The sequence below is a fragment of the Oncorhynchus mykiss genome, chromosome 3 (genome assembly GCF_057628025.1).
Source record: "Oncorhynchus mykiss isolate SJ-2025 chromosome 3, ASM5762802v1, whole genome shotgun sequence".
In the NCBI taxonomy this organism is placed as follows: domain Eukaryota; kingdom Metazoa; phylum Chordata; class Actinopteri; order Salmoniformes; family Salmonidae; genus Oncorhynchus; species Oncorhynchus mykiss.
The window spans coordinates 89,335,890-89,359,314 of NC_143024.1; the positions used below are offsets into that span (position 1 = coordinate 89,335,890).

General features: G+C 45.2%; 1 protein-coding gene across 1 annotated transcript; it reads right to left on the bottom strand.

Annotated features, from left to right (window-relative positions):
* Positions 1 to 23,220, bottom strand: LOC110520620 (uncharacterized). Its single transcript, XM_090230603.1, has 7 exons — positions 23,040 to 23,220; positions 22,834 to 22,916; positions 22,536 to 22,652; positions 15,262 to 15,422; positions 938 to 1,093; positions 563 to 791; positions 1 to 372 (listed from the first exon to the last, which is right to left on the bottom strand). Exons 1-7 carry the CDS (start codon positions 23,218 to 23,220, stop codon positions 121 to 123), a joined length of 1,179 nt encoding a protein of 392 aa, XP_090086729.1. The 3' UTR covers positions 1 to 120.
* Between the last annotated feature and the right edge of the window lie 205 nt (positions 23,221 to 23,425).

A 23,425-nucleotide genomic window follows, 5' to 3' on the forward strand; every position in this document is an offset into this window, starting at 1 on the left:
TTTTAGCATAGCTACACATGGCTACTGTATTTATTTCTAATTAGAATAAAATGCTAAATGCCTTGGTTTCATAGCAACAATATGAATTCTAGAACAACACAGGCTTTGAGTTGTCAGTTGTTATAAGTCCTTAGAGGCCATGAGAGCTTTGGTGTTTTTGGGTGAGCTCTGTTTTTCCATCTGTCTCTTGAGTCTCTGCATCTGGGCAATGAGGCTGTACTGGGGCTTAATGTTGTGGGGATTGGCCGAGTGCTGGTAGGCCATGCAGGTCTGCATCCGGTCCAGCAGAGTGTAAATCTCCAGGCTTTTCATTTGGAGATGTTGTTGCAGGATGTCTGGCCCCGGCATCACTAGGCCTTCCGGATGGGTTAGCTAGGAGAGAAAAACAACAGAAAACAGAACACATGGGATGGAGCGTGTCCATGAGATTAGCAGCTTATCAGCTATGTATGTTTTATGTGCATTACTGTAATTATCCTTATCCTTGAAAATCCATCAATCAATGAACGACGGAGAAGTTCATCAATATGTGCTTACTTGAGACAGTCCTGTGACGACTCACCTTGAGTTTGGAGCCCACGTTGAAACGTACTCTGCTTTGGTGAGAGGAGAATGTGAGGTAGATGCGTTCCTGGGACTGGATGCGGAGGCTGACGTGGCTACCTAGGACCAGACAGATGGGCTGGAAGGGAGGGGCTTGGATGTGAGGCTCAAGGTCCAGCCAGGTCCAGCGTCGTCTCAGAGCCCCGGTCTCACTGCAGCAGGAGCCTCCCAGCTGAGTCAGGTTCACCCTTCACACACACACACCCCAAAGCTTAGGTCCAGTTTCCAAACACAAGTAGGCCACAGTTCCAGTATAGACATGCAGTAACAGCAGAACACTGCCACAGTTGATCTGTGTATGTGATTTTCATGGCAAGTATTAAATGGTACACACCATATAAGTCCATTGGGGTGGTAGCACGTAGACTGGCCTCTGGTTGTAAACATGGCCTCAAAGTTTGGCTCTAAATCCTTGTCCTCCATGATTATATAGGTGAAGTCAGCAGCCTCCACAGAGGAGATGATGATAGCAACATTCCCAGATGGATAGCTTTGTTTTCACTAAGGAACTTATTGCTAAGCTGTTGTACAATTGCCTGGTGCCCGAGTCTCTTAAATAAAAAGATACAACACATTACCTGTTCCGTCTGGATATAACGTGATGAAGGGTTTGCCATTTGGATAGAACCTCAGAAGCAAATGTATTCTCTAAAAAACAAACATATAGATCACTCAGTAATGGTAGTCCATGGACCTGAACAGTAAGGGAATAGCAGGGACCTGAACAGTAAGGGAATAGCAGGGACCTGAACAGTAAGGGAATAGCATGGACCTGAACAGTAAGGGAATAGCATGGACCTGAACAGTAAGGGAATAGCATGGACCTGAACAGTAAGGGAATAGCAGGGACCTGAACAGTAAGGGAATAGCAGGGACCTGAACAGTAAGGGAATAGCAGGGACCTGAATAGTAAGGGAATAGCAGGGACCTGAACAGTAAGGGAATAGCATGGACCTGAACAGTAAGGGAATAGCAGGGACCTGAACAGTAAGGGAATAGCAGGGACCTGAACAGTAAGGGAATAGCAGGGACCTGAACAGTAAGGGAATAGCAGAGACCTGAACAGTAAGGGAATAGCAGGGACCTGAACAGTAAGGGAGTAGCAGGGACCTGAACAGTAAGGGAATAGCAGGGACCTGAACAGTAAGGGAATAGCAGGGACCTGAACAGTAAGGGAATAGCAGGGACCTGAATAGCAGGGACCTGAACAGTAAGGGAGTAGCAGGGACCTGAACAGTAAGGGAATAGCAGGGACCTGAATAGCAGGGACCTGAACAGTAAGGGAGTAGCAGGGACCTGAACAGTAAGGGAGTAGCAGGGACCTGAACAGTAAGGGAATAGCATGGACCTGAACAGTAAGGGAATAGCATGGACCTGAGCAGTAAGGGAATAGCATGGACCTGAACAGTAAGGGAATAGCATGGACCTGAACAGTAAGGGAATAGCATGGACCTGAACAGTAAGGGAATAGCAGGGACCTGAACAGTAAGGGAATTGCAGGGACCTGAACAGTAAGTGAATAGCAGAGACCTGAACAGTAAGGGAATAGCAGGGACCTGAACAGTAAGGGAATAGCAGGGACCTGAACAGTAAGGGAATAGCAGGGACCTGAACAGTAAGGGAATAGCAGGGACCTGAACAGTAAGGGAATAGCAGGGACCTGAACAGTAAGGGAATAGCAGGGACCTGAACAGCAAGGGAATAGCAGGGACCTGAACAGTAAGGGAATAGCAGGGACCTGAACAGTAAGGGAATAGCAGGGACCTGAACAGTAAGGGAATAGCATGGACCTGAACAGTAAGGGAATAGCATGGACCTGAACAGTAAGGGAATAGCATGGACCTGAACAGTAAGGGAATAGCAGGGAACTGAACAGTAAGGGAATAGCAGGGACCTGAACAGTAAGGTAATAGCAGGGACCTGAACAGTAAGGGAATAGCAGGGACCTGAACAGTAAGGGAGTAGCAGGGACCTGAACAGTAAGGGAATAGCAGGGACTTGAACAGTAAGGGAATAGCATGGACCTGAACAGTAAGGGAATAGCATGGACCTGAACAGTAAGGGAATAGCAGGGACCTGAACAGTAAGGGAATAGCAGGGACCTGAACAGTAAGGGAATAGCAGGGACCTGAACAGTAAGGGAATAGCAGAGACCTGAACAGTAAGGGAATAGCAGGGACCTGAACAGTAAGGGAGTAGCAGGGACCTGAACAGTAAGGGAATAGCAGGGACCTGAACAGTAAGGGAATAGCAGGGACCTGAACAGTAAGGGAATAGCAGGGACCTGAATAGCAGGGACCTGAACAGTAAGGGAGTAGCAGGGACCTGAACAGTAAGGGAATAGCAGGGACCTGAATAGCAGGGACCTGAACAGTAAGGGAGTAGCAGGGACCTGAACAGTAAGGGAGTAGCAGGGACCTGAACAGTAAGGGAATAGCATGGACCTGAACAGTAAGGGAATAGCATGGACCTGAGCAGTAAGGGAATAGCATGGACCTGAACAGTAAGGGAATAGCATGGACCTGAACAGTAAGGGAATAGCATGGACCTGAACAGTAAGGGAATAGCAGGGACCTGAACAGTAAGGGAATTGCAGGGACCTGAACAGTAAGTGAATAGCAGAGACCTGAACAGTAAGGGAATAGCAGGGACCTGAACAGTAAGGGAATAGCAGGGACCTGAACAGTAAGGGAATAGCAGGGACCTGAACAGTAAGGGAATAGCAGGGACCTGAACAGTAAGGGAATAGCAGGGACCTGAACAGTAAGGGAATAGCAGGGACCTGAACAGTAAGGGAATAGCAGGGACCTGAACAGTAAGGGAATAGCAGGGACCTGAACAGTAAGGGAATAGCATGGACCTGAACAGTAAGGGAATAGCATGGACCTGAACAGTAAGGGAATAGCATGGACCTGAACAGTAAGGGAATAGCAGGGAACTGAACAGTAAGGGAATAGCAGGGACCTGAACAGTAAGGTAATAGCAGGGACCTGAACAGTAAGGGAATAGCAGGGACCTGAACAGTAAGGGAGTAGCAGGGACCTGAACAGTAAGGGAATAGCAGGGACTTGAACAGTAAGGGAATAGCATGGACCTGAACAGTAAGGGAATAGCAGGGACCTGAATAGCAGGGACCTGAACAGTAAGGGAGTAGCAGGGACCTGAACAGTAAGGGAATAGCAGGGACCTGAATAGCAGGGACCTGAACAGTAAGGGAGTAGCAGGGACCTGAACAGTAAGGGAGTAGCAGGGACCTGAACAGTAAGGGAGTAGCAGGGACCTGAACAGTAAGGGAATAGCATGGACCTGAACAGTAAGGGAATAGCATGGACCTGAACAGTAAGGGAATAGCAGGGACCTGAACAGTAAGGGAGTAGCAGGGACCTGAACAGTAAGGGAGTAGCAGGGACCTGAACAGTAAGGGAGTAGCAGGGACCTGAACAGTAAGGGAATAGCATGGACCTGAACAGTAAGGGAATAGCATGGACCTGAACAGTAAGGGAATAGCAGGGACCTGAACAGTAAGGGAATAGCAGGGACCTGAACAGTAAGGGAATAGCAGGGACCTGAACAGTAAGGGAATAGCAGGGACCTGAACAGTAAGGGAGTAGCAGGGACCTGAACAGTAAGGGAATAGCAGGGACTTGAACAGTAAGGGAATAGCATGGACCTGAACAGTAAGGGAGTAGCAGGGACCTGAATAGCAGGGACCTGAACAGTATGGGAGTAGCAGGGACCTGAACAGTAAGGGAGTAGCAGGGACCTGAACAGTAAGGGAGAAGCAGGGACCTGAACAGTAAGGGAGTAGCAGGGACCTGAACAGTAAGGGAGTAGCAGGGACCTGAACAGTAAGGGAATAGCAGGGACCTGAACAGTAAGGGAATCGCATGGACCTGAACAGTAAGGGAGTAGCAGGGACCTGAACAGTAAGGGAGTAGCAGGGACCTGAACAGTAAGGGAGTAGCAGGGACCTGAACAGTAAGGGAGTAGCAGGGACCTGAACAGTAAGGGAGTAGCAGGGACCTGAACAGTAAGGGAGTAGCAGGGACCTGAACAGTAAGGGAATAGCATGGACCTGAACAGTAAGGGAATATCATGGACCTGAACAGTAAGGGAATAGCAGGGACCTGAACAGTAAGGGAATAGCAGGGACCTGAACAGTAAGGGAATAGCAGGGACCTGAACAGTAAGGGAATAGCAGGGACCTGAACAGTAAGGGAGTAGCAGGGACCTGAACAGTAAGGGAATAGCAGGGACCTGAACAGTAAGGGAATAGCATGGACCTGAACAGTAAGGGAGTAGCAGGGACCTGAACAGTAAGGGAGAAGCAGGGACCTGAACAGTAAGGGAATAGCAAGTACCTGAATAGCAGGGACCTGAACAGTAAGGGAGTAGCAGGGACCTGAACAGTAAGGGAATAGCAGGGACCTGAACAGTAAGGGAATAGCAGGGACCTGAACAGTAAGGGAATAGCAGGGACCTGAACGGTAAGGGAATAGCAGGGACCTGAACAGTAAGGGAATAGCATGGACCTGAACAGTAAGGGAATAGCAGGGACCTGAACAGTAAGGGAATAGCATGGAGCTGAACAGTAAGGGAATAGCAGGGACCTGAACAGTAAGGGAATAGCAGGGACCTGAACAGTAAGGGAATAGCAGGGACCTGAACAGTAAGGGAATAGCAGGGACCTGAACAGTAAGGGAATAGCAGGGACCTGAACAGTAAGGGAATAGCAGGGACCTGAATAGCAGGGACCTGAACAGTAAGGGAATAGCATGGACCTGAACAGTAAGGGAGTAGCAGGGACCTGAATAGCAGGGACCTGAACAGTAAGGGAATAGCATGGACCTGAACAGTAAGGGAATAGCAGGGACCTGAACAGTAAGGGAATAGCAGGGACCTGAACAGTAAGGGAATAGCAGGGACCTGAACAGTAAGGGAATAGCAGGGACCTGAACAGTAAGGGAATAGCAGGGACCTGAACAGTAAGGGAATAGCAGGGACCTGAACAGTAAGGGAATAGCAGGGACCTGAATAGCAGGGACCTGAACAGTAAGGGAATAGCATAGACCTGAACAGTAAGGGAGTAGCAGGGACCTGAATAGCAGGGACCTGAACAGTAAGGGAATAGCATGGACCTGAACAGTAAGGGAATTGCAGGGACCTGAACAGTAGGGGAATAGCATGGACCTGAACAGTAAGGGAATAGCAGGGACCTGAACAGTAAGGGAATAGCAGGGACCTGAACAGTAAGGGAATAGCAGGGACCTGAACAGTAAGGAAATAGCAGGGACCTGAACAGTAAGGGAATAGCATGGACCTGAACAGTAAGGGAATAGCAGGGACCTGAACAGTAAGGGAATAGCAGGGACCTGAATAGCAGGGACCTGAACAGTAAGGGAGTAGCAGGGACCTGAACAGTAAGGGAGTAGCAGGGACCTGAACAGTAAGGGAGTAGCAGGGACCTGAACAGTAAGGGAATAGCATGGACCTGAATAGTAAGGGAATAGCATGGACCTGAACAGTAAGGGAATAGCAGGGACCTGAACAGTAAGGGAGTAGCAGGGACCTGAACAGTAAGGGAGTAGCAGGGACCTGAACAGTAAGGGAGTAGCAGGGACCTGAACAGTAAGGGAATAGCATGGACCTGAACAGTAAGGGAATAGCATGGACCTGAACAGTAAGGGAATAGCAGGGACCTGAACAGTAAGGGAATAGCAGGGACCTGAACAGTAAGGGAATAGCAGGGACCTGAACAGTAAGGGAATAGCAGGGACCTGAACAGTAAGGGAGTAGCAGGGACCTGAACAGTAAGGGAATAGCAGGGACTTGAACAGTAAGGGAATAGCATGGACCTGAACAGTAAGGGAGTAGCAGGGACCTGAATAGCAGGGACCTGAACAGTATGGGAGTAGCAGGGACCTGAACAGTAAGGGAGTAGCAGGGACCTGAACAGTAAGGGAGAAGCAGGGACCTGAACAGTAAGGGAGTAGCAGGGACCTGAACAGTAAGGGAGTAGCAGGGACCTGAACAGTAAGGGAATAGCATGGACCTGAACAGTAAGGGAATCGCATGGACCTGAACAGTAAGGGAGTAGCAGGGACCTGAACAGTAAGGGAGTAGCAGGGACCTGAACAGTAAGGGAGTAGCAGGGACCTGAACAGTAAGGGAGTAGCAGGGACCTGAACAGTAAGGGAGTAGCAGGGACCTGAACAGTAAGGGAGTAGCAGGGACCTGAACAGTAAGGGAATAGCATGGACCTGAACAGTAAGGGAATATCATGGACCTGAACAGTAAGGGAATAGCAGGGACCTGAACAGTAAGGGAATAGCAGGGACCTGAACAGTAAGGGAATAGCAGGGACCTGAACAGTAAGGGAATAGCAGGGACCTGAACAGTAAGGGAGTAGCAGGGACCTGAACAGTAAGGGAATAGCAGGGACCTGAACAGTAAGGGAATAGCATGGACCTGAACAGTAAGGGAGTAGCAGGGACCTGAACAGTAAGGGAGAAGCAGGGACCTGAACAGTAAGGGAATAGCAAGTACCTGAATAGCAGGGACCTGAACAGTAAGGGAGTAGCAGGGACCTGAACAGTAAGGGAATAGCAGGGACCTGAACAGTAAGGGAATAGCAGGGACCTGAACAGTAAGGGAATAGCAGGGACCTGAACGGTAAGGGAATAGCAGGGACCTGAACAGTAAGGGAATAGCATGGACCTGAACAGTAAGGGAATAGCAGGGACCTGAACAGTAAGGGAATAGCATGGAGCTGAACAGTAAGGGAATAGCAGGGACCTGAACAGTAAGGGAATAGCAGGGACCTGAACAGTAAAGGAATAGCAGGGACCTGAACAGTAAGGGAATAGCAGGGACCTGAACAGTAAGGGAATAGCAGGGACCTGAACAGTAAGGGAATAGCAGGGACCTGAATAGCAGGGACCTGAACAGTAAGGGAATAGCATGGACCTGAACAGTAAGGGAGTAGCAGGGACCTGAATAGCAGGGACCTGAACAGTAAGGGAATAGCATGGACCTGAACAGTAAGGGAATAGCAGGGACCTGAACAGTAAGGGAATAGCAGGGACCTGAACAGTAAGGGAATAGCAGGGACCTGAACAGTAAGGGAATAGCAGGGACCTGAACAGTAAGGGAATAGCAGGGACCTGAACAGTAAGGGAATAGCAGGGACCTGAACAGTAAGGGAATAGCAGGGACCTGAATAGCAGGGACCTGAACAGTAAGGGAATAGCATAGACCTGAACAGTAAGGGAGTAGCAGGGACCTGAATAGCAGGGACCTGAACAGTAAGGGAATAGCATGGACCTGAACAGTAAGGGAATTGCAGGGACCTGAACAGTAGGGGAATAGCATGGACCTGAACAGTAAGGGAATAGCAGGGACCTGAACAGTAAGGGAATAGCATGGACCTGAACAGTAAGGGAATAGCAGGGACCTGAACAGTAAGGGAATAGCAGGGACCTGAACAGTAAGGGAATAGCAGGGACCTGAACAGTAAGGGAATAGCATGGACCTGAACAGTAAGGGAATATCATGGACCTGAACAGTAAGGGAATAGCAGGGACCTGAACAGTAAGGGAATAGCAGGGACCTGAACAGTAAGGGAATAGCAGGGACCTGAACAGTAAGGGAATAGCAGGGACCTGAACAGTAAGGGAGTAGCAGGGACCTGAACAGTAAGGGAATAGCAGGGACCTGAACAGTAAGGGAATAGCATGGACCTGAACAGTAAGGGAGTAGCAGGGACCTGAACAGTAAGGGAGAAGCAGGGACCTGAACAGTAAGGGAATAGCAAGTACCTGAATAGCAGGGACCTGAACAGTAAGGGAGTAGCAGGGACCTGAACAGTAAGGGAATAGCAGGGACCTGAACAGTAAGGGAATAGCAGGGACCTGAACAGTAAGGGAATAGCAGGGACCTGAACGGTAAGGGAATAGCAGGGACCTGAACAGTAAGGGAATAGCATGGACCTGAACAGTAAGGGAATAGCAGGGACCTGAACAGTAAGGGAATAGCATGGAGCTGAACAGTAAGGGAATAGCAGGGACCTGAACAGTAAGGGAATAGCAGGGACCTGAACAGTAAGGGAATAGCAGGGACCTGAACAGTAAGGGAATAGCAGGGACCTGAACAGTAAGGGAATAGCAGGGACCTGAACAGTAAGGGAATAGCAGGGACCTGAATAGCAGGGACCTGAACAGTAAGGGAATAGCATGGACCTGAACAGTAAGGGAGTAGCAGGGACCTGAATAGCAGGGACCTGAACAGTAAGGGAATAGCATGGACCTGAACAGTAAGGGAATAGCAGGGACCTGAACAGTAAGGGAATAGCAGGGACCTGAACAGTAAGGGAATAGCAGGGACCTGAACAGTAAGGGAATAGCAGGGACCTGAACAGTAAGGGAATAGCAGGGACCTGAACAGTAAGGGAATAGCAGGGACCTGAACAGTAAGGGAATAGCAGGGACCTGAATAGCAGGGACCTGAACAGTAAGGGAATAGCATAGACCTGAACAGTAAGGGAGTAGCAGGGACCTGAATAGCAGGGACCTGAACAGTAAGGGAATAGCATGGACCTGAACAGTAAGGGAATTGCAGGGACCTGAACAGTAGGGGAATAGCATGGACCTGAACAGTAAGGGAATAGCAGGGACCTGAACAGTAAGGGAATAGCAGGGACCTGAACAGTAAGGGAATAGCAGGGACCTGAACAGTAAGGAAATAGCAGGGACCTGAACAGTAAGGGAATAGCATGGACCTGAACAGTAAGGGAATAGCAGGGACCTGAACAGTAAGGGAATAGCAGGGACCTGAATAGCAGGGACCTGAACAGTAAGGGAGTAGCAGGGACCTGAACAGTAAGGGAGTAGCAGGGACCTGAACAGTAAGGGAGTAGCAGGGACCTGAACAGTAAGGGAATAGCATGGACCTGAACAGTAAGGGAATAGCATGGACCTGAACAGTAAGGGAATAGCAGGGACCTGAACAGTAAGGGAGTAGCAGGGACCTGAACAGTAAGGGAGTAGCAGGGACCTGAACAGTAAGGGAGTAGCAGGGACCTGAACAGTAAGGGAATAGCATGGACCTGAACAGTAAGGGAATAGCATGGACCTGAACAGTAAGGGAATAGCAGGGACCTGAACAGTAAGGGAATAGCAGGGACCTGAACAGTAAGGGAATAGCAGGGACCTGAACAGTAAGGGAATAGCAGGGACCTGAACAGTAAGGGAGTAGCAGGGACCTGAACAGTAAGGGAATAGCAGGGACTTGAACAGTAAGGGAATAGCATGGACCTGAACAGTAAGGGAGTAGCAGGGACCTGAATAGCAGGGACCTGAACAGTATGGGAGTAGCAGGGACCTGAACAGTAAGGGAGTAGCAGGGACCTGAACAGTAAGGGAGAAGCAGGGACCTGAACAGTAAGGGAGTAGCAGGGACCTGAACAGTAAGGGAGTAGCAGGGACCTGAACAGTAAGGGAATAGCATGGACCTGAACAGTAAGGGAATCGCATGGACCTGAACAGTAAGGGAGTAGCAGGGACCTGAACAGTAAGGGAGTAGCAGGGACCTGAACAGTAAGGGAGTAGCAGGGACCTGAACAGTAAGGGAGTAGCAGGGACCTGAACAGTAAGGGAGTAGCAGGGACCTGAACAGTAAGGGAGTAGCAGGGACCTGAACAGTAAGGGAATAGCATGGACCTGAACAGTAAGGGAATATCATGGACCTGAACAGTAAGGGAATAGCAGGGACCTGAACAGTAAGGGAATAGCAGGGACCTGAACAGTAAGGGAATAGCAGGGACCTGAACAGTAAGGGAATAGCAGGGACCTGAACAGTAAGGGAGTAGCAGGGACCTGAACAGTAAGGGAATAGCAGGGACCTGAACAGTAAGGGAATAGCATGGACCTGAACAGTAAGGGAGTAGCAGGGACCTGAACAGTAAGGGAGAAGCAGGGACCTGAACAGTAAGGGAATAGCAAGTACCTGAATAGCAGGGACCTGAACAGTAAGGGAGTAGCAGGGACCTGAACAGTAAGGGAATAGCAGGGACCTGAACAGTAAGGGAATAGCAGGGACCTGAACAGTAAGGGAATAGCAGGGACCTGAACGGTAAGGGAATAGCAGGGACCTGAACAGTAAGGGAATAGCATGGACCTGAACAGTAAGGGAATAGCAGGGACCTGAACAGTAAGGGAATAGCATGGAGCTGAACAGTAAGGGAATAGCAGGGACCTGAACAGTAAGGGAATAGCAGGGACCTGAACAGTAAGGGAATAGCAGGGACCTGAACAGTAAGGGAATAGCAGGGACACGAACAGTAAGGGAATAGCAGGGACCTGAACAGTAAGGGAATAGCAGGGACCTGAATAGCAGGGACCTGAACAGTAAGGGAATAGCATGGACCTGAACAGTAAGGGAGTAGCAGGGACCTGAATAGCAGGGACCTGAACAGTAAGGGAATAGCATGGACCTGAACAGTAAGGGAATAGCAGGGACCTGAACAGTAAGGGAATAGCAGGGACCTGAACAGTAAGGGAATAGCAGGGACCTGAACAGTAAGGGAATAGCAGGGACCTGAACAGTAAGGGAATAGCAGGGACCTGAACAGTAAGGGAATAGCAGGGACCTGAACAGTAAGGGAATAGCAGGGACCTGAATAGCAGGGACCTGAACAGTAAGGGAATAGCATAGACCTGAACAGTAAGGGAGTAGCAGGGACCTGAATAGCAGGGACCTGAACAGTAAGGGAATAGCATGGACCTGAACAGTAAGGGAATTGCAGGGACCTGAACAGTAGGGGAATAGCATGGACCTGAACAGTAAGGGAATAGCAGGGACCTGAACAGTAAGGGAATAGCATGGACCTGAACAGTAAGGGAATAGCAGGGACCTGAACAGTAAGGGAATAGCAGGGACCTGAACAGTAAGGGAATAGCAGGGACCTGAACAGTAAGGGAATAGCAGGGACCTGAACAGTAAGGGAATAGCAGGGACCTGAACAGTAAGGGAATAGCATGGACCTGAACAGTAAGGGAATAGCAGGGACCTGAACAGTAAGGGAATAGCAGGGACCTGAACAGTAAGGGAATAGCAGGGACCTGAACAGTAAGGGAATAGCAGGGACCTGAACAGTAAGGGAATAGCAGGGACCTGAACAGTAAGGGAATAGCATGGACCTGAACAGTAAGGGAATAGCAGGAACCTGAACAGTAAGGGAATAGCAGGGACCTGAACAGTAAGGGAATAGCAGGGACCTGAATAGCAGGGACCTGAACAGTAAGGGAATAGCATAGACCTGAACAGTAAGGGAGTAGCAGGGACCTGAATAGCAGGGACCTGAACAGTAAGGGAATAGCATGGACCTGAACAGTAAGGGAATTGCAGGGACCTGAACAGTAGGGGAATAGCATGGACCTGAACAGTAAGGGAATAGCAGGGACCTGAACAGTAAGGGAATAGCAGGGACCTGAACAGTAAGGGAATAGCAGGGACCTGAACAGTAAGGAAATAGCAGGGACCTGAACAGTAAGGGAATAGCATGGACCTGAACAGTAAGGGAATAGCAGGGACCTGAACAGTAAGGGAATAGCAGGGACCTGAACAGTAAGGGAATAGCAGGGACCTGAACAGTAAGGGAATAGCAGGGACCTGAACAGTAAGGGAATAGCATGGACCTGAACAGTAAGGGAATAGCAGGGACCTGAACAGTAAGGGAATAGCAGGGACCTGAACAGTAAGGGAATAGCAGGGACCTGAACAGTAAGGGAATAGCATGGACCTGAACAGTAAGGGAATAGCAGGGACCTGAACAGTAAGGGAATAGCAGGGACCTGAACAGTAAGGGAATAGCAGGGACCTGAACAGTAAGGGAATAGCAGGGACCTGAACAGTAAGGGAATAGCAGGGACCTGAACAGTAAGGGAATAGCAGGGACCTGAACAGTAAGGAATAGCATGGACCTGAACAGTAAGGGAATAGCAGGGACCTGAACAGTAAGGGAATAGCAGGGACCTGAACAGTAAGGGAATAGCATGGACCTGAACAGTAAGGGAATAGCAGGGACCTGAACAGTAAGGGAATAGCAGGGACCTGAACAGTAAGGGAATAGCAGGGACCTGAACAGTAAGGGAATAGCATGGACCTGAACAGTAAGGGAATAGCATGGACCTGAACAGTAAGGGAATAGCAGGGACCTGAACAGTAAGGGAATAGCAGGGACCTGAACAGTAAGGGAATAGCATGGACCTGAACAGTAAGGGAATAGCATGGACCTGAACAGTAAGGGAATAGCAGGGACCTGAACAGTAAGGGAATTGCAGGGACCTGAATAGTAAGGGAATAGCATGGACCTGAACAGTAAGGTAGTAGCAGGGACCTGAATAGCAAGGACCTGAACAGTAAGGGAGTAGCATGGACCTGAACAGTAAGGGAGTAACAGTAAGGGAATAGGTGTAGAGAGCACTCAGATGAGATAAGCTGGTGCCAATGCCAGTACAGGGATGGTGTTAATACAGAAACCTACCCTCTCTCTGTGCTGCCTGTCCGTCTCCCCCTGGAGGGTGAAGATATCTGAGGAGTTCATGATGTCCATCTTAGGGAAGTGAGACTCTTCTCGGAAAGTCCAAACCTCATTGGACAGTCTGTAGGAGATGGTTTTGATCTGACCTTAAAAACACAAGAAAAAAAAAAACAGTATTGCCATTTTTGTCTGAGAGTTCAAAATCACTATACTCACCATCTCATATTAGTTAAGATTATAATAGTTGTAACTATTTAATGTATCAAGGTGTTTTAGTGAGTACATGAACATTTGACTCTTACCTGAAAAAAATCGGTTCTGATTGCCTTTCTTCAGGACCTTCTGAAGTTCCCATTCCAACAACCTTAAGTTAAAATAGAGTTTGGCCTTCCTCAGAGTGCATCATCAGAACAGCTTGGAGTGATGGACACTACTTTGGGAGGTTAAGTGGAAATCTCTCAGAAGATAGAGAACCCAAGACATCCTCCTCTTCTTTCCAAAACGTAAGAATGTGTCTCTTTGACCACGTTTAGATTTTAAGTCTTAAAAAGGGCCCATAGAGCCCCACAGTGGAGGTGTCATAATACCCATGAAACCTAACAGTCAAACAGGGAAATGGTTCCAATCATTTTAGCATTTCATTTTTGGGGGGTAATACAGGCGAATATATTGATAAAAGTCACCTTGTCCTAAAGAGATCAAAACGTCAAGCAATGGTAAGCCTACACGAAACTCAACCCTTATTTTAAGTATTTTTAAAATCCCCTATTGGAGAAATTAAGGGTGCAAAAACGATTGGAACCATTTCCCTGTTTGACCGCTAGGTTTTATGGGTATTTTGACTCATACTGTGGTACTCTATTACACATGTATGTTGAGAGGTGTGAGGTACACCATCATTCGATTAGAGGCTAATTCTTATTTATTTACACACATATGTATGTATACACACATACACACATACATACACAGTGGGGCAAAAAAATATTTAGTCAGCCACCAATTGTGCAAGTTCTCCCACTTAAAAACACACCGCCCGGGCAACAAAGGAGTGGCTTCGTAAGAAGCATTTGAAGGTCCTGGAGTGGCCTAGCCACTCTCCATATCTCAACCCCATAGAAAATCTTTGGAGGGAGTTGAAAGTCCGTGTTGCCCAGCAACAGCCCCAAAACATCACTGCTCTAGAGGAAATCTGCATGGAGGAATGGGCCAAAATACCAGCAACAGTGTGTGAAAACCTTGTCAAGACGTATAGAAAACTTTTGACCTCCGTCATTGCCAACAAAGGGTATATAACAAAGTATTGAGATAAACTTTTGTTATTGACCAAATACTTATTTTCCACCATAACTTGCAAATACATTTTCTGGATTTCTTTTCTCATTTTGTCTGTCATAGTTGAAGTGAACCTATGGTGAAAAGTACAGGCCTCTCTCATCTTTTTAAGTGGGAGAACTTGCACAATTGGTGGCTGACTAAATACTTTTTTGCCCAACTGTATATACACACATATTTTGGGGGGGGGGTACTTTACACCCCTTTTTCTCTCCAATTACATGATGTCCAATTGTTAGTTACATTCTTGTCCCATCGCTGCAACTCCCGTATGGACTCGGGAGAGGCGAAGCTGGGCGCAACTGTGCGCTGCCTCATGGGTCTCCCTGTCCCGGCCGGCTGCGACACAGCCCGGGATCGAACACGTATCTGTAGTGACGACTCTAGCACTGCGATGCAGTACTTTAGACCGCAGAGCCGTTCGGGAGCCCCGATTAGAGACAACTTATGTTTGATCTGAAAATGTGGTCAGGGACTCCGTATTGCAGAGCCTCTGGAAGTACACAGAGTCCAAATTGCGCTCCATACCCCATTGCTATGTGCCTCCTAAATTTTGTAACAATGCAGAGGGCTCTGTATAGCTCCACATTCACATGATTGTTTTATGGTAGGTGGGGGCGGGAGGTCCTGTATAAACACAAACTCACTTCCTTCACAACTTCCTTTACAACAGCGCTACGCTGCTCCGCAAAACTCAATAAGTATTGTATGAATAACGACTGCAGAGGGTTTCAAACAGCTGACACCAAAATGGACAGGGTATTACCTAAATTAGATCCTCTCACCTCTGCTCTGCCCGCTCCTTTGCAGCTCTCTTCTCGTGTTTGTTCATGAAGGGTGGGTGAGGGCCCACATCAATCTTCCTGTTCATCTCCATGGAGGCTAAGGCCCGCTCCTCTTCCAGGAGAAACGCTCGCATTTTCTGAGCCCGTTCACAGCAAAAGAGCTGAGTAGAAACATAACAAAACAACTGTTCAATGGGAGTAGGAGACAACTTCATTCTAACTTAATTCTAACCCATATCTACAATCTTAGCAGCATGTGATCCACACCAGGAACGATAAAGGAACATTAGAATGCAATCATTCCAGTCTCTCTCTCTGAAACAGGTATTTAAATATTGGCCCATTGTTACTTGCATTGTTTGGCTTTGAATTGATGAAGAACAACTTCACTGTCAGCAGGACTCACCAATTCCAGGTCACGATTATTTTCCAATTGTTCCCGGCGTATGAAAGGGTTACAGGGTTGCTGGCAGTAGTCACATAGAACAAACTCTATTTTCAGTTTGGACTGAGCTTCAGAGGATCCAGAGATGGGCAACACTGGGATCTAGAGTAGGGCAAGCTTCACCATCATTCTTCTCATGTAAAATGTTGTACCGTACCATAGTAATGTATTTATGCATGTACAGTTGAAGTTGGAAGTTTAAATACACCTTCGCCAAATACATTTAAACTCAGTTTCACAATTCACAATTCCATTTAATCCTAGTAAACATTCCCTGTCTTAGGTCAGTTAGGATCACCACTTTATTTTAAGAATGTGAAATGTCAGAAAAATAGTAGAATGATTTATTTCAGCTTTTATTTCTTTCATCACATTCCCAGTGGGTCTGAAGTTTACATACACTCAATTAGTATTTGGTAGCGTCGTCTTTAAATTGTTGGGTGAATTTTGGCCCGTTCCTCCTGACAGAGCTGGTGTAACTGAGTCAGGTTTGTAGGCCTCCTTGCTCACACACACTTTTTCAGTTCTGCCCACAACTTTTCTATAGGATTGAGGTCTGGGCTTTGTGATGGCCACTCCAATACGTTGACTTTGTTGTCCTTAAGCCATTTTGCCACAACTTTGGAAGTATGCTTGGGGGTCATTGTCCATTTGGAAGACCCATTTGCGACCAAGCTTTAACGTCCTGACTGATATCTTGAGATGTTGCTTCAATAAAATGTTCCTGCCTCATGCCATCTATTTTGTGAAGTGCACCAGTCCCTCCTGCAGCAATGCACCTCAACAACATGGTTCTGCCACCCCTGTGCTTCACGGTTGGGATGGTGTTCTTCGGCTTGCAAGCATCCCTTTTTCCTCCAAACATAACGATGGTGATTATGGCCAAACAGTTCTATTTTTGTTTCATCAGACCAGAGGACATATCTCCAAAAAGAGGCCTTTCAGGTTATGTCGATATAGGACTCGTTTTACTGTGGCTATAGATACCTTTGTACCTGTTTCCTCCAGCATCTCCACAAGATCCTTTGTTGTTTTTCTGGGATTGATTTGCACTTTTCGCACCAAAGTATATTAATCTCTAGGAGACAGAACGTGTCTCCTTCCTGAGCGGTATGACGACTGCGTGGTCCCATGGTGTTTACACTTGTGTACTATTGTTTGTACAGATGAACGTGGTACCTTCAGCCGTTTAGAAATTGCTCCCAAGGATGAACCAGACTTGTGGAGGTCTACAATTTTTTTCTGAGGTCTTGGCTGATTTCCAAATTCCAAATCTTTCAAGGAAAGAGGCACCAAGTTTGAAGGTAGGCCTTGAAATACATCCACAGGTACATCTCCAATTGACTCAAATTATGTCAATTAGCCTATCAGAAGCTTCTAAAGCCATGACATCATTTTCTGGAATTTTACAAGCTGTTTAAATGCACAGTCAACTTAACGTATGTAAACTTCTGACCCACTGGAATTGTGATACAGTGAATTATAAGTGAAATAGTCTGTCTGTAAACAATTGTTGGAAAAATGACTTGTGTCATGCTCAAAGCAGATGTCCTAACCGACTTGCCAAAACTATAGTTTGTTAAAAAGAGATTTGTGGAGTGGTTGAAAAACGAGTTTTAATGACTCCAACCTAAGTGTATGTAAACTATGCATGCACAGTACTATATTATGCACAGTACTATATTATGCATGTACAGTACTATAGTATGTATGTACAGTACTATATTATGTATGTATGTATGTACAGTACTATATTATGCATGTACAGTACCATAGTATGCATGTACAGTACTATAGTATGTATGTATGCATGTACAGTACTATATTATGCATGCACAGTACCATAGTATGTATGCATGTACAGTAATATAGTATGCATCTACAGTAACATAGTATGCATGTACAGTACCATAGTATGTATGTATTTACAGTACTGTATTATGCATGTACAGTACTATAGTATGCATGTACAGTACTATAGTATGCATGTACAGTACTATATTATGCATGTACAGTACTATAGAATGTAAGTACAGTACTATAGAATGTATGCATGTACAGTACTATATTATGTATGCATGTACAGTACTATAGAATGTATGCATGTACAGTACTATAGAATGTATGTACAGTACTATATAATGTATGTACAGTACTATATTATGTATGCATGTACAGTACTATATTATGTATGCATGTACAGTGCTATAGAATGTATGTACAGTGCTATAGAATATGCATGTTCGGTACCCGTCAGAAGTTTGGACACACCTACTCATTCAAATGTTTTTCTTCTACATTGTAGAATAATAGTGAAGACATCAAAACTTATGAAATATCATATATGGAAACAAGTAGTAACCAAAAAAGTATTAAACAAATCAAAATATATTTTGTATTTGAGACTCTGCTTTGCTTTATCTTGGCCAGGTCGCAGATGTAAACGAGAACTTGTTCAACTGGCCTACCTGGTTAAATAAATGTGAAATAAAAAAATATAAAAAAATTAACCTGGAATGCTTTTCCAACAGTCTTGACGGAGTTCCCACATATGCTGAGCACTTGTTGGCTGATTTTCCTTCACTCTGTGGTCCAACTCATCCCAAAACATCTCAATTGGGTTGAGGTTGGGTTATTGTGGAGGCCAATCATCTGATATAGCACTCCACATTATTTATGTTTTATTTAACCTTAATTTAACCAGGAAGGGCTCATTGAGATTATAATCTCTTTTTCAAGAGCGCCCTGGCCAAGATAGGCAGCACCAAGTCATTACAAAAACAAATACGGACAGACACCATGAAAAACTACAAGTAATCTAGTAAAAAACATTGCATTCACAAGAGTATAAAACAGCAAATTTAAAAACATTGACAGGTCAGGGAATCAGCCTCAAAATCCTTAATCAGTGATTTAAAAACCCCAATCAGGACAAGTTCTTCCAGTTTAAAAGTATTTTGTAAGGTGTTCCAAGGCGACGCAGAGGACATAAAATCCCTTTAACCAAATTCAGTTCGGACATTTGGAACAGTTAGCAGGATAAAGTCCAGTGAACGAAGAGAGTACCCACCACATTTCTGAACAATAAAAATGCACAAATAAAAAGGTAGTAAACCCAAAATGGCTTTGTTAGTAAAAGTATACCAGTGACTGAGCCTACGAGTGACTAGAGAAGGCCAGCCAACCCTGGTATAGAAAGTGCAGTGGTGCGTAAGGGTTTTGCAGTTTAAAATAAATCTCAAAGTGCCATGGAAAAGAGTGTCAATTAATCTCAAACACTGAGCGGAAGCATTCATATATAAAATATCCCCATAGTCTAGTGAAGGCATAAATGTAGCTGTACTAGCCTCCTTCTGGCTTCAAAAGAAAAACAGGCCTTATTCCTAAAATAAAATCCCAATTTCAGCTTCAATGTTTTTGTAAGTTGTTGAATATGCAATTTAAGGGAGTCCATCATCAATTACAATTCCAAGATATTTATATGAGGTTACAACCTCAATCTCCTTGCCCTGATAGGTGAAGGTTCAGAGGTCTATTTCTTGCATAAGAAAACACCATTAGTTTAGTTCTCTCAGTATTGAGGATAAGCTTCAATTGACACAAGGTATGTTGAACAGGATAAAAAGCAGTTGGTATGTTATGGAAAGCTTTTGTAAGAGACGAGGCACAACAGTAAATAACAGTGTCATCAGCATAAAAATGAAGTTGTGCATTTTGGACATTTTTGTCTAAATCATTTATATAAATAGTGAATAAGAGAGGACCAAGTACAGAGCCTTGGGGCACACCATTCAAGACAGACAAATGAACAGACATAAGTCCATCAAATTGAGTGCACTGAGTTCTATCAGACAGATAGTTAGCAAACCATCCAATTGCATGCTCCAAAAGACCTACACTCGACAATATCTGCCTTAGTATAGCATGATCAACTGTATCAAAAGCCTTAGAGAGATCAATAAAAAGTGAGACACAGTGCTGTTTTTTGTCAATGGCTTCAGTGATGTCATTTAAAACCTTCATGGCTGCTGTAACTGTGCTATGCTTCTTCCTGAAGCCCGATTGGTACATTGATAAAATAGAGTTAGTAAATAAAAACTATTTTAGTTGTTCACTTACAAGGGTTTCAAGTATTTTCACCAGGGGTGACAGCTTTGAGATTGGCCTATAAATTATTTATAAGAGTTGGATCTCCCCCTTTTAAAAGTGGTAGGACAAATGCTGATTTCCAGATTTTCAGGACTTCATTACATTCCAGGGTTAGATTGAACAGATATGTAAGTGGTTCAGCTATGAAATCAACTGCCAGATTTAAAAATCAGGGATCCAAAAGATCAGGACCTGCAGGCTTTCTCTGATCAAAGGATTTCAGGGCTTTAAGTACCACCTGCACTGAGAATGGCAAAAAGCTAAAAGTTTGACCAGCTCTCACTGGTTCATCCACACAGGGTTGTACAGAGGACACTGAATCAAACAGACTACCAGATGATAAAAAGTGCTCATTGAAACAATTCAGCATTTCAGTTGTCATATACAGCAAGTCCTTCAAAACACATGACGGTAATTCATTAACATTACTGTTACCAGACATAGACTTAATAGCCTTCCAAAACTGTCTAGGGTCATTCAGGTTATCAGTGGGAACAGACATAAAATATTCAGACTTGGCCTTCCTGAGAAGAAAATAACACTTGTTTCGTAACTGCCTAAAAATAAGCCAATCAGCATCAGAACATGATTTCCTTGCTTTAGCCCAGGCTAGATTACGGTCGTGAATAATACAAGACAGCTCAGAAGAAAACCATGGATTATCCCGCCCTTTAACCCTGAACCTGCGGAATGGGGCATGTTTGTTTACTATTTGGGAAAAACCATCATGAAAGAATTTCCAGGCAGTTTCCACATCAGGGATAAGCTCAATCTTGCTCCAGTCAAAATAAAACAAATCATGAAAGAAAGCCTGCTCATTAAAACACTTCAAATTTCTCTTACGAATAAAACATAACTCTCATTCTTGATCAAATAGCCCTTACATAGCTTGGAGGTGTGTTGGGTCATTGTCCTATTGAAAAACAAATGATAGTGGGACCAAGCCCAAACCAGATGGGATGGTGTATCGCTGCAGAATGCTGTGGTAGCCATGCAGGTTAAATATGCCTTGAACTCTAAATTAATCACAAACATTGTCACCAGCAAAGCACCCCCACACCATCACACCTCCTCCGCCATGCTTTACGGTGGGAAATACACATAGAGATCATCCATTCACCCACACAGCGTCTCACAAAGACTGGGACCAAAAATCTCAAATTTGGACCCCAGACCAAAGGACACATTTTCAATGGTCTAATATCCATTGCTCTTATTTCTTGGCGCAAGCAAGGCTCTTCTTCTTATTGGTGCCCTTTAGTAGTGGTTTCTTTGCAGTAAATCAACCATGAAGGCCTGATTCACACAGTCTCCTCTGAACAGTTGATGTTGAGATGTGTCTGTTACTTGAACTCTAAAGCATTTATTTGGGCTGCAATTTCTGAGGCTGGTAACTCTAATGAACGTATCCTCTACAGCAGAGGTACCTCTGGGTTTCCCATTCCTGTGGCTGTCCTCATGGGAGCCAGTTTCATCATAGCACTTGATGAAACTTTCAAAGTTCGGTGTTGACTGACCTTCATGTCTTAAAGTAATGATAGACTGTTGTTTCTCTTTGCTTATTTGAGCTATTCTTGCCATAATATGGACTTGGTCTTTTACCAAATAGGGCTGTCTTCTGTATACCCCCCTACCTTGTCACAACACAACCGATTGGCTCAAATGCATTAAGAAGGAAAGAAATTCCACAAATGAACTTTTAAGAAGGCACACCTGTTAATTGAAATGCATTCCAGGTGAAAACCTCATGAAGCTGGTTGAGAGAATATTAAGAGTGTGCAAAGCTGTCATCAAGGCAAAGGGTGGCTATTTAACACTTTTTTGGTTACTACATGATTCCATATGTGTTATTTCATAGTTTTGATGTCTTCACTATTATTCTACAATGAAGAAAATACTAAAAATAAAGACAAACCCTTGAATGAGTAGGTCTTCTCAACATTTTGACCAGTAGTGTATGCATGTGCAGTACAATATTATGTATGTAACATGAAATATGTCATGAAAACAAGAAGCACTGTGGGAAAAGAAAAAATACAGTAAGCTCCCAAAGTGTTGGGACAGTGACACTCATTTGTTGTCGTTTTGGCTCTGTACACCAGCACTTGATACAAAAACAAAATGATACAATGACTATGAGGTTAAAGTGCAGGCTGTCAGCTTTAATTTTAGGGTATTTTCATTCATATCGGGGGGGGGGGACCGTTTAGAAATTACTGCACTTTATACAGGGGATAAAAAGTATAGAATTTTTTTTTACTTGTATGTGTATTAAAGTAGTAAAAAGTTAGGTATTTGGTCCCATATTCATAGCACTTAATGACTAAATCAAGCTCGTTGTGACTCCACAAAATTGTTGGATGCACTTGCTGTTAGTTTTGGTTGTGTTTCAGATTATTTTCGTGCGCAATATAATTGAACGGTAAATGATGTAGTGTGTCATTTTTGAGTACACGGCTATCAAAACGACACGCCAGGGTAAGCCGAGTCAAAACACAGCCCTTATCGTAAGCCAATGCGTGCTAGAAATATGGCACCAAAAAATGTACTTTTTACTACTTTAATACAAAACGGTTCATCTGATATGGATGACAATACTCTCAAATTAAAGCTGACAGTCCTCACTTTAACTTTGTAGTCATTGTATCATTTCTCATCCAAAGTGCTTGAGGTTGCTTACCTTTTCAAAATGAACAGGCGGTTGTTTCGACTCTGGTTTGTAGGCCAACATGGAAGGTGGCCCCACATTAGGTATACCATACAACTCATTCTCCTTCTCCAAATCTGTCTCTTCAATCTTCCAAAGAGGACACAAAAGATAAACCCTGTTATACCATTTCAAATCTTTCAGTTTGTTGTGATCTATTTTCAGTTTGTTGGGTTTGGTAGTAAATTGGTTGATTGAATAGCCTACTGTGATTGAACTGTTTTCTATTAACTAATCATATACCATAGGCTGTGGTACCACATTACCTTACCTCTGAATCTGGCCCAATAACTATACTCTGGGGAACTGTCTGTGATGAGGCTTTTGGCTCAAACCTCTCCACTTCACTTTGAACTACGAGAGAGGAAATAATTGTAGGAAGGTGCTGACAGATGTTTGAGTCGTCAGAGGGGGAGAGCAGCAAAAAAAAAAAGTGTGACGCATTCGAACCCAAAACCCATCGGACATTCTGACTACCTTGACAGCTGTCTGCGAGTGCCTGCTCCACCCACTCCCAGTCTGTCTGGGTGCTGGCGCTGACTATGGTGATGGATCTGCCGTCCAGCACGTGGACCTCTATGAACTCTGCTGTGGTGGAATCGCTCCTTGGCAGCGTGCTGGATGGTGTAGGGAAAAAGGGGGCCTGTTCTTCAAGCATGTTCAGACTATGGTCAAAATAGTTTCAAGCGCATGCCAATTTTGTTATGAAATGCAATAGTGGTTAATCATTGTATGACAATGATGTGACTACTTAGGCTACTGGGGTGAAGGTAACAACGCTGCTACCTCACTCTCCAAAGGAGGCGCATGAATTGAGGAGCAAACTGAAGTGAAGAAGAAACTGAGGAACTGTCAGAGGGCAG